Source organism: Lissotriton vulgaris, chromosome 1_1, assembly GCF_964263255.1.
Source record: "Lissotriton vulgaris chromosome 1_1, aLisVul1.2, whole genome shotgun sequence".
In the NCBI taxonomy this organism is placed as follows: Eukaryota; Metazoa; Chordata; class Amphibia; order Caudata; family Salamandridae; genus Lissotriton; species Lissotriton vulgaris.
The window spans coordinates 436,611,620-436,624,310 of NC_141685.1; the positions used below are offsets into that span (position 1 = coordinate 436,611,620).

Genomic DNA, 12,691 nt, shown 5'->3' on the forward strand with positions numbered 1-12,691 from the left:
CGTTTATAACGGCCTCAAAGGGAACAGCAATATTCATTTGCAACCATGTGTCATTTAAGGCCAAGCAGGTTTCCCATGATGATTTAGACATATATGTAGCGGCCGTTGGCTTTTTAAATGGGAAACCACTGTCCACAGATGTCTTCTTAGAGTTTGCTAACCGATTGTTAACCGGAGGGTCTCTGGTTTTGTGGGGTGATTGGCACAGGGTAGATGACAGGTCATGTGACAGATGGAGGAGAAGGATGATCTCTATGCAATAAAATTAATTAATGAAAAAAGTCATGGTTGCCCTAAGCCTATCGGATGAATGGGGTACTATTCAGCCACAAGAATACAGTTTTACATTGTTGTGGGTGCCCATAAAAATGTTGCCAACTAGACTATATTTTTCTTACCTAATTCAGAAACACAAAAGGTTGCAGAAGTGCAGCTTATGGCACAGGGTCTTATCAGATCACTCTATCGTGAAGCTAGTTATTGACAGATAACAACTAGAGAGCCTGGCCCACAATCGCTGCTACATTTAGGATTGGCGTGACAAGGCAATTAAAATTCTCCATCGCTTGTGTCAAAAAGTACAACTCTGTGAATAGATTACATATCTTGCCAATGATGATGGCTCAATATTCAAGGGGGACAGAGAGAAGTGACAATGATTCACATATTATTGTGCTATATTACATTAAAAAAAATAAAAGGCTGCCCAGGACACGTAAAGGATTTTCTGATTCTCCTCCCGCTACAAAGATTGAAAGATGTTCTTAGAATTGTAGAGCTGCTCGAGGCTCAGAGCCAGTTTTGGTCTGGCAAAAAGCCAGGTCCTCTTAATGGACCTCCAACAGGGTTTTATAAGATCTATGCCCCCAAAGTATTTGATTCATTTGGGAACGTGATAAAGGAATCATTATAGATGGGCCAATCTCCACTGGTCTTGCGTACGGCTGAGACAGTGATTATTCATAAATATGATCACACCCACACCTCTGCTCGTCCTACCACCCAATCTCCTTCTTAAATATCATAGTCAAAATAGCTGAGAAGGCCCTTGCTAACCAACTTCCAAAAGTAATCTTTTCCTTAGTCCAGCTGAACCAGTACAGGTTTATGCCAGAAACTGGGTCAAAGTCCTTCCAAGAACATTATCAGTTACACCGTAGCCAATTCTTCTGCTTCTTGCAATAACGACATGCGATTACACCCTATATCTCGGGAGTGAAGATCTCCTTCGGTTTAGGCACCTACAGATGAAACTACTGTCAGAAGAGTTAGAAGCCATACGATTATCCAAGTATTTCGGTCTCTAGTAACCAACCCTGCCAACTCTTTTCACACAACGTGTCAGGATTGTGAACAGGATTTGGGCCCTCTTTCTGATGAGAACTGGAGGGAAGCTAGGGTGTTCCTCAGCAATAAGGCATTGTGTCGAAGTATCAACTGATCCAACTTAACTACTTGAATAGATATACCTTCCATGACTCAAACTATGAACTATTGATGCAGTGACCTCCCTTATCTACCTTTAAGGATAGGGCCTATTGCACAGATATGGGATGAAGCGTAATCAGCCCTATCTGGAGGAAGTCTTGGCCTTGCTGGGCTGGATCTTACCAGCAGACCCAAAACTCACCATTTTAAATATAAACATAAATATAGACACTAACAGATAAAAGATGGGTTTATTGTGGTTGGGCATCCTGGTGGCAAAAGACTAAAAGAGACAGTGGAAGATTGCAGACTCTCTTTCAGTGGAGAAATGGAGGAGGGAACTTGACCAATGCAGGAACATGGTTAAACCTATATATACTGCCAGAGTGTGTCCACAAAAATATAAAAAAATGTGGGAAACATGATCCCCCGCATCGAGGCACTGCGATGGAGTCAATTAGGCCTGTGAATGCCACAGTGGCATGTTTTATGGTGGTGGGTGAACACGTTTTATTACCTTTTTTAATCTTTTGTCTTTCCATGTATCTTTTCTTTTTGTATAAGTGATGCAAACTCAATAAAAATGTGTTATAAAAAAACTCTGGACTTATTGGGCAGCAACTGAGGGACGTTGCAAGGTCTTATTTGTGAGACTAGAAGGTTACTCTAAGTCATGTTATCCCAAATCATGTGGAGATCCTGATACTATGGATCATGTACTACGTCTAAGCTGGTGGACATGCCTTTGCCGGTTAGAAAACACGTGCAATGCTGGGTTGCATATGAGCCAGCTACTGACATATCTGGGCAATTTAAAGATGTGTGAAAGGATTTTTGTTGTAAGATCATTTGCGTTGTGTCTTAATAATTTGCATGTGTGTGTAAGCTGTTTTTGGAAATTATTATTTGTACCTTTGTGACACTGATATTTAAGAGTAAACTGTTTTTTTTTACTCCTAGATACAGAAGTCGTTATACAAAATAGAGTAGACCTTCTTGAGACCCAAAATTTAAAATCTTTCTCGAGGGGGATTATACCAGCATAGTATACTGAAATTGCCTTTAAAAGATCACAGAAGGCATCTTGTTAGTGCATAGCATTGTTGCACCCTTCAAATTACATACTTTTAAAACAAAAAATAGAAAGGGATTCTGTTTTGCTAAATAAATACCTGCAGAGAAGTTTCTTAGTCTGAACATAGAGGATTTTCCAGCAACCAATATCGACCAACAACCCACTGTCAATAACACTTTCCTGGCCCAAACTTCGGAATTTGCGTGCTCGGACCTTTCCCCTCCATAGACGTAGTTAACATTGAGTTTCCCACCTGTGCTGATGCCTCATAGAGGTCCTGCTCTGCAGCTTGCCAAAGTCGATGAACCCCTCTTCGGATCCAGCCACCAACCTGGCCCACCGTCAGCCCTGTTCACAAAGACTGTTCTCCAACGCTCCATCATGGTCGGCCTTACCTTTCAATTGGTTCCTGTCCAGCATGACCAGATAATACACTTGGCACTTTGGGCTTTTTATAAGTGCTATTTTCAATTCAAAGTTCCAGTTCCACTTATTGCATTTTTGTTGTTTGGGTTTCATTTTATTTATTAAAATATTGTCTATGTTTCTAAACTGGTTTGGGAATGTTCTTGTGCGTTGTTTTCGCTTTATTCTTGCTAAAGTGTTGCAAAAATACTTTACACATTGCCTTTAAGTTAAGTTTAACTGGTTTGTGCCTGACAAAGTCTGCGGTTATTTCTTGAAATGGGTTCTAACCCTTTCAACAAATAACTCAATTTCATACAATTGTAAATCCACATGTTCAAAGCATGAAGATACCAATCAGGAACAATCTTCTCTGAGAGTGTGCTGCTCAAAAGTTTCAATGAGGCATTGAAAAGCATATTTTGTTGCACAACTAAATGAATTTGGCATCAGAAATCACATATTTCCAGTTGTTTTATGTCGTTTTCGGTCTAGGTGGTATTTTTGGGTATGTGTGTAGAAAAACCTGGCACTGCCATTTCCCCAGCAACATTCGACACTTGAGTAATTGAGTGAAACTGCAGATCCCGCAGATGAGTTTACCTGCTAGTATCAGTAATTCTGGGTGCAATTTGACCACACCCAATTACCTTCTCACTAGTAATTGGAACGTTAATCCTCGGGCTAAGCTCTATTTTCTGTAATATCCATGGAGAGGATTGCTGTAGATGTGCATGACAAATAGCAAACTAAGTTATGCAACTCAAGATTATACAGTTTAGTAACCCAAGTGTTCCCTTCATGTGTATACTCACCTTTCTGTTCTTCTATTACTTCACTTAGGAATCTGATCTCCTCGTTGATTCGTTGTTCCAGGCTCTTTTTACCCATTCCAAAATTCCTCAGGGCTGATAAAGCAAATCTCCTCTGTTGTTTCCAGGAATGCCCATTAGAATTAATCAACCCTGGAGGAGAAAAATCGCATTACAGCTTGTATATTTATATATATGTGTTATGGTTGAAATACGTAAATGAGATGGAATGTCTACCTTAGTGATTGTGAACTCTTGCACATAGCCCACCGGGGAGAGACTTTCTTTCCCTCCCTCTGCCTTTTCATGACTCCGCTTTACTGTTCTTGTCCTATCTTTCTCCCTATTTGCATAAGCTTAAACTTTGCAGTTGCATTCTATGGTTTAGAGCAGATAGGTCATTACTGTGATTTAATGAAACAGCATTATGGCGGATTGAGCTCAAAGTATATTTAGAGAGGGTCTTTCACTAGGAAAATATGTCGTCATGATATTCACAGCAAGAATTTTTGAAACATAATCCTCTTGAATGTTATTTACTTCATATCTATATGTATTATTAGGCTGAGATCCATTGAAATTATTATTTTCTAATTTATGAATTTATGTTGTGCTAGCAACAATCATAAGTTGTAAAATGTCTTTGATTTCCATGTCTGCGACATGGTTGCCATGGCAATGTCAACAATTCTCTTATTGGTGCCGAGCTTTGTGAACAAGGTGGTTTAACCACCGAAACGTGTCGGGAGCTTTTTCTGTTCAATACATTCTAATACTTTCACACAGTGTGTCGGTGCCTGTTTCAAAGGTGATTTTAAAAGAGCAAAACGCCAACCCCACCACTTTTCAAGTGCTCATAAATCCAAGCCAACAAATCGAACTGGATTCCAGATTTGTTAGGTATATTTTATTTATACCCTTTACTTAGAAGTTTTCGACATTTAAAAACAGTAATCATATGTTTGAGAAAGACACTCAAAATGTAACACTCAACATGTAACAATACAAAAAATCACAAATCCCTAAATGAATTATTTCAACAAACAAAAGTAATATTGTACACCTTTTCTTATTGAACACTAGCAAACAATAAATCTTTGCACATATTCAAAACAATCAATATTTCAACTCAATGATAGAGACACATTCAAAGAAGAAAATCAAAGAACACAGATTAATTTGGAACATTAATCAGATTCAGAAATCAATCCTGTATATTTCATGATTCTTTCTATTCTGCCGACGCGTTTCGAATCCGTGGACAAAATACACGGACTCTCATCAGGGCTCAATCAATTTATTTATTTATTTATTTTTTTATATTTATAAAGCGCAGCATTTACCCGTGGGCGTCTTGGCGCTAATGAACCAGTTATTTGTGACAATCTGTAAGCGAAGGAAGTGATCATTGAGTGAACAGCCAGGTTTTCAAAAGTTTACGGAATTGGAGAAGAGTGGGACTTTGCCTGATGTTTAGAGGTAGCGTGTTCCAGAGCTTGGGGGCGGCCACCAAAAAACGCCGGTCACCCCAGGTGACAGTTTTAGTACGGGGGATGACCAGTTGATTGAGAGTAGCCGATCGTAAGGCTCTAGTGGGTTTGTGTTGTTGTAGTTGTTCTTTTAAAAAGTGAGGTCCTTGATTGTTAAGTGCTTTAAACACAATACAGAGGGATTTGAAGTGGATTCTTTTTCGCACAGTGAGCCAGTGAAAATCCTTTATGTTATTGGAAATAGGTTCATATTTTGTTTTGCCAGAGAGCAGACGTGCTGCCGCGTTTTGAATAGTCTGCAGTTTGGTGATTACTCTGGATTGAGCGTTGGGGAAGAGACCATTACAATAGTCCAGGGATGAGAGGACAAGAGAGGTGACCAGTGTTTTGATGGCTGAGTCAGGAAGAAAAGGGCGTATTTTCCTGATCATCTTTAGTTTCAGGTGTGCTGTGGACACCGTTTTGTTGGCATGGTCCATGAAATTTAGACCTTCGTCGAAGATGATACCAAGGTTCCTGACTTTGGCAGTTGGGGTAGGAGGGGTACCGAAGGTCTCTGGCCACCAACTTGATGGCCAGGCTGGCGAGAGGGGTCCGAAAATGAGTACCTCGGTTTTTTCAGAATTTAATTTAAGGCAGTTGGTAGCCATCCATTCTCCTATATCTAAAAGCCAATCAATGGAGTTCTGTAAGGTGTATTAAAAAAAAAGAGAGAGAGAGCAGCGTGTCACCAACCATCATTAAATAATAGGTGACCGTCCCCCATACCCCTTTAGTCCCTTTCTGTACCTGTTAGTCAATCCGGAGCAATTATCGTGATGATCTAGTCACAACAACACTTTAGCGAGACAGTGTTATCTGCAAGATAACAATAGACTCAGAATGTGCAGACATAGTGTAATTCAAGTTGTGCACACGTGAATTGTTATTTTGCCGTACTTGATGCGCATGACGTAAATGTTTATATATGTGCACCCGCAGCACAGTTTTCGTGCTTAGATGCAGAGAATACGTTTTCTGTCACATTGCATGTACTCGACCCCAGGCGACATATATACTCAGAACCGTTCTTTTTTCATTGTAGAACGGCCGTTTGTATATATCAAGAGACCTTAAGTGGGAAGAAAAGATCGCTGAGAGGCCTTTGATCTTATGCTGTGCCTCCAGGTACGCTTTAGCTAATTAGCACGCTCTTTAACATCTTTGATCCGAATTGCCTCATTGGGTCTAATGTAGCGACTTGGGTATGTTATTTGCAGGTCGACAGAGGACCTTATAGAAACTGAATAACTGGGACAGGGAGAAGCACTCACGCCTGTGCAAGGTATGAACCCCCCTTTTCTTTGGGCTTGCTCACGTGTGCACAACTTGAATTACACTATGTCTGCACATTCTGAGTCTATTGTTATCTTGCAGGTAACACTGTCTCGCTAAAGTGTTGGTGTGACTAGATCATCACGATAATTGCTCCGGATTGACTAACAGGTACAGAAAGGGACTAAAGGGGTATGGGGGACGGTCACCTATTATTTAATGATGGTTGGTGACACGCTGCTCTCTCTCTCTTTTTTTTGAATACACCTTACAGAACTCCATTGATTGAGCCCTGATGAGAGTCTGTGTATTTTGTCCACGGATTCGAAACGCGTCGGCAGAATAGAAAGAAACATGAAATATACAGGATTGATTTCTGAATCTGATTAATGTTCCAAATTAATCTGTGTTCTTTGATTTTCTTCTTTGAACGTGTCTCTACCATTGAGTTGAAATATTGATTGTTTTGAATATGTGCAAAGATTTATTGTTTGCTAGTGTTCAATAAGAAAAGGTGTACAATATTACTTTTGTTTGTTGAAATAATTCATTTAGGGATTTGTGATTTTTTGTATTGTTACATGTTGAGTGTTACATGTTGAGTGTCTTTCTCAAACATATGATTACTGTTTTTAAATGTCGAAAACTTCTAAGTAAAGGGTATAAATAAAATATACCTAACAAATCTGGAATCCAGTTCGATTTGTTGGCTCGGATTTATGAGCACTTGAAAAGTGGTGGGGTTGGCGTTTTGCTCTTTCAAAATATATTATATGGTCCAGCTGACGCTACATCCCGGGACCTACCTCCTTAACTATTCAATGTTTCAAAGGTGAAGCAGGATTGAACTGATATATATATATATATATATATATACATGCCTCTCGCACTCGTCCCACACGGACCAGCGTACCCCCGTAGTTACCAGGCACCACCAGTCCAGAAATGAAAGTCGGCCCAGGCAGAGGTGAAAAATTATTTATTTTCAAAATCTCCACCAGCATAACGTTTCGGCCTTCACGGAGTCCTTGATCACATGACATCAGGGGCGGGACACCAATTATTTAAAGTGCAAGTGCAATTGGTAGTACAACATGATTGGTGACTTCACACATACAGAGTAATAGACATAGTAAATAGATTCGGGTTAAAACACGAACTGTATTTACAATGGTAAAAACAAATTGATGTTATTTTTCAAGGGAATATTAGATTTCATATTTGTTAAAATCATTATATAAAACCCTTGTACATTTTATGGAAACATAGATGAATTATTGTAAACAAAAACACGTAATGTTAAAAATTTCACAAACCCTAAAATAGAGTTTCATCAAATGTTCACTTTGAAATACATTACATGATAACAACTATGTAAACATCATTTGAATGGAACCCAAGTGGGTGAAATCGCATGTTCATGTCTATTTTATACTCTGTGCCTGACTATGAATTATTTAAATTTTCATCAAAAACAAGGGGTTAAAATCCCCATATTGTCACCAAACCATGTATAACAAATATTGTGACTGGAGACGAAGGTGTAAGTGTATAAAGTACAAACACAAACTTATTAAGTGTTGACATAAAAAGTCCCCTTGGTGGTCAATCTGGGGTGTAATTTCATTTTTTTATATAAGAAGTTTTTTTTTAAATGATTTCATACCAAACACGGGTCAAATGTAACAGAATGTAAGTTGGGATTTCAGTTAATTAAAGCTGCTACTTTGAGCCAGATGCCATTGACTAGAAGCCTAAATGATCTCAATCCTATCAAGGAATACACATGATATGATAGTAAAAAGCAGAAAAAGGTATAGTATAATCATTGGTGATTGGGGCAATCTCATGGGGGGTCTGTAAGGGCCTAAAGTGTGATTTAAAGATGTGTATGAAAATCAATACTGGTGTTATGACCCATCGGAGCCCTAGTATCCAAGTCCAGGATATATTTTGTTTCTAGGGCCCGCAGTTTAGCATCCCTATTACCACCTCTACGTAAGGGTGGAATCGCGTCAATGGCAAAATATTTCAAAAGATGACTTTGTTTGCCATGATGTTCTTTGAAATGACGCGCCACTGTGTAAGATTGGTCCTCGGTGTTGATGGCCCTGAGGTGCTGGAGTATCCTCTTGTGCACCTGCAACTTGGAACTGCCCACATATAGCAGGGCACACGGACACTCCAGCACATAAACTGCATACTCCGTTTTACATGTGAGTTGCTTTGAGATCAAACGGGGAATATCAGAGAACATATACATACATATTAATTCACTGAAAATAACACAGGTTTCAGGCACGTTATAGTTAGAGATTAGCATTTAAAAAACCTTAGAAATTCACTGAAAAAACCATAGGTTTTACAGAAGTTATAGTTACAAATTAGCATTTAAAAAACCTTTGAAATTCACTGAAAAAAACATAGGTTTCAGGGACATTATAGTTAGCTGGACATTTCACTCATAAAAAACCATAGAAGTTTCATTCTTACAGTTAGTTGAGCAAACTATAACTTGCGCCCCCGCAATGCACTGCTGATGACGTCACATATTACATCATTCATGACATGGTCAGTGACATCACTGATGCCATCTCAAATGACATCACTGATGACATCATCCACGTGACAATCTGATGCACCTGCTCAGATTAGTGCGGGAGTGTTTGTTGTAGCACTTCTTTTCTACTTTATCTAAAAGTAACTGATACCCTCTTATATTATCAAGAAAATGGGGCAACACTTTTACAAACTATACCAGAAAAAAGGAGGGCGTGGCCTTGCTTAAGTGATATTTTATGAAATTCCATTTTTATTTGTCACCCCTTTGATATATACAGCGTCAGTTTCCGAAAAAAGTTTATTTGTAATTGCTAAATAAAAACTGTTTGAAACCTAGACTGAAATATTTGCTGCACAACCACAACTTCCCGTCAGAAAAGTAAACACCACATTATAAGTAAATAGTGCTTCTGGGAAGTATCCCACCCGCAATCTTGATAAAAAGAAGACTGGAAGACACTCTGTTATTTTTCCGCCATGATTTGCACACCCCATGGCAATTATATGAATGGTCCTTAAAATATGTAAAAAACAATTGTTACCTTTACAATCCCTCTCCACCACCTTGTGACCACTGTACAGAGTTAATAGTGTTCCTACCCTCCCCTCTACTACTTTGCTTGCCCGTACTCCTTTGGAAGTGCATCACAAAATGCCTGACAACAGTGAACTGTTCCCACCCAATAAGGAGAAAACTTGTACTCTGAACACTTTAGCCAATAAAATGTTCATGTTGTTCCGCAGAGGAGGAGGGAATGGCTGCCAAAACTTCTACTTCTAATGCTTCACAGCCAATGAATATTAAGCTGGGGAAGGTCCCGCTTCAAACCCGTTACAAAAGGAGATTTCCCTAATACTCCCCGGAGGGGGAAGGAATCACTGACAACACTTCTACTTTCAATGGATTACAGCCAATCAACATTGAGCTTATGAAAGTCCTCCTTGGAACATGTCAGCCAATCAGATGTCCCTCCTACTCCGCGGAGGAAAAGTGAATGCCTGGCAACACTTCCACTTTTAATAGTTCGCAACCAATCAACATCAAGCTCTGGAAGCTCCTCCTTAGAACACGTCAGCCAATCAGATGTCCTCCTACTCCGCAGAGGAGAAGGGAATACCTAGCAACACTCTACTTTCAATACTTTGAAACCAATCAACATTAAGCTCTGGAAGGTCCTCCTTACAACATGTGAGCCAATTAGATGTCCTTGCTACTCTCCGAAGGAGAAGTGAATGGCAGAAAACACTTCTACTTTCGATGGTTCGCAGCCAATGAACATTAAGCTTGTTGTTGGAACACCTTAGCCAATTAAACAAAGGACGCAACTCACCCATCAATAATAATAATGCACACAATACTAAGTGTAGCGGTGATGTGCTGGACAGACCTCACTATACAGATCATAAACCTCTCCATCTGTATATATACTGCTGGTGCTTGTAGTGTTGTGGACAATAGACGTGATGTAGCCCAATCTGGCAATACTAATACCACAGGCACTCCCTACTGGCTGGTATACACCCATCCAGCACAGGCGTCACAAGACAAGTGACCCTGCTAATATAAAAGACCGGGCGCACGTGCACTATGCCATTTCAGAGTTTAGAGTACATGGCCTCACTTCTCACTGAGTTAGTAGCACCGCAAGCACTGAGCGGGTGTACAACCTGCGATGATGATAGGTGCACTAGTATGTCCTCTGCCATGGCCATATCAAGACTTCCCCTGGCGAAAACTGAACCGCAAGCAATTCCACGGCTTGCTCGCTTTAGAAACTCCTAAACTGCCCAATGATCCGGATGTGGCATATAAAACACTCTGTGATTGGATTGTTAAAATCTTGGACTCGCTTATCCCGGCCGCCTGGTCAAAATGCTGCAACTCTAACTCCAACCCTTGGTTTTCGGACAGTTTAGCTACACAACGTAAAACCTGTAAAAAACTGGAGCAAGAATGGCGGAGGGATTATGATCGGGCAGCTAAAAGCCGGTATCAGTCTGCCATTAAGAGCTACCATCGGGCCATACAATCGGAGCGGGCTGCTTATTATGCCAATGAAATTAAGTCTGATTCAGAAAAGGGGGTGGTGATGGACAGAGTTTCTGAATTAAGCAGAATACTCCTACCCAGTCAACAGATCAGGGCTTGATCCATCACTGTTTTTTTAGCTCACTGCACCATCCCAGCTCAGAACCTGGCTACATGCAAATTAGTCTGTCCCTGTCCCAGTGCATCATGGGAACAGGGCAAACCAAACTACCAAGCCAATTCTTTCACTGGGAAGGAAACAAGCTTCCGGGGACCAGTTTCTGGCATTACAGCCGTCATCGGCCTGGCTTGCTTGAATCCTGATGGTGCAATGAGCAATGGACTCACATCTGAGCATACCCTTCCACGCTTATGGTGGACAAAACGATTCAGAAAAGGGGGTGGTGATGGACAGAGTTTCTGAATTAAGCAGAATACTCCTACCTAGTCAACAGATCAGGGCTTGATCCATCACCGTTTTTTAGCTCACTGCACCATCCCAGCTCAGAACCTGGCTACATGCAAATTAGTCTGTCCCTGTCCCAGTGCATCATGGGAACAGGGCAAACCAAACTACCAAGCCAATTCTTTCACTGGGAAGGAAACAAGCGTCCGGGGACCGGTTTCTGGCATTACAGCAGTCATCGGCCCGGCTTGCTTGAATCCTGATGGTGCAATGAGCAAGGGACTCACATCTGAGCATACCCTTCCACGCTTAAGGTGGACAAAACGATTCAGAAAAGGGGGTGGTGATGGACAGAGTTTCTGAATTAAGCAGAATACTCCTACCCAGTCAACAGATCAGGGCTTGATCCATCACCGTTTTTTAGCTCACTGCACCATCCCAGCTCAGAACCTGGCTACATGCATATTAGTCTGTCCCTGTCCCAGTGCATCATGGGAACAGGGCAAACCAAACTACCAAGCCAATTCTTTCACTGGGAAGGAAACAAGCTTCCGGGGACCGGTTTCTGGCATTACAGCCGTCATCGGCCCGGCTTGCTTGAATCCTGATGGTGCAATGAGCAAGGGACTCACATCTGAGCATACCCTTCCACGCTTATGGTGGACAAAACGATTCAGAAAAGGGGGTGGTGATGGACAGAGTTTCTGAATTAAGCACAATACTCCTACCCAGTCAACAGATCAGGGCTTGATCCATCACCGTTTTTTAGCTCACTGCACCATCCCAGCTCAGAACCTGGCTACATGCAAATTAGTCTGTCCGTGTCCCAGTGCATCATGGGAGCAGGGCAAACCAAACTACCAAGCCAATTCTTTCACTGGGAAGGAAACAAGCTTCCGGGGACCGGTTTCTGGCATTACAGCCGTCATCGGCCCGGCTTGCTTGAATCCTGATGGTGCAATGAGCAAGGGACTCACATCTGAGCATACCCTTCCACGCTTATGGTGGACAAAACGATTCAGAAAATGGGGTGGTGATGGACAGAGTTTCTGAATTAAGCAGAATACTCCTACCCAGTCAACAGATCAGGGCTTGATCCATCACCGTTTTTTAGCTCACTGCACCATCCCAGCTCAGAACCTGGCTACATGCAAATTAGTCTGTCCCTGT

General features: G+C 41.1%; 1 protein-coding gene across 2 annotated transcripts in view; it reads right to left on the reverse strand.

Moving 5' to 3' along the window:
- Nucleotides 1-12,691, reverse strand: part of LOC147747315 (cytochrome P450 2J2-like) — a 423,976-nt gene that overhangs the window by 259,650 nt on the left and 151,635 nt on the right. For both annotated transcript variants that reach the window (XR_015307548.1, XM_086953115.1), the window contains exon 3: nucleotides 3,724-3,873. Coding sequence is in view for 1 of the 2 variants with exons in the window: in XM_086953115.1 (XP_086809241.1) it covers nucleotides 3,724-3,873 (150 nt within the window). In the remaining variant the exon portion in view is untranslated. The remainder of the gene's footprint in view (nucleotides 1-3,723; nucleotides 3,874-12,691) is intronic.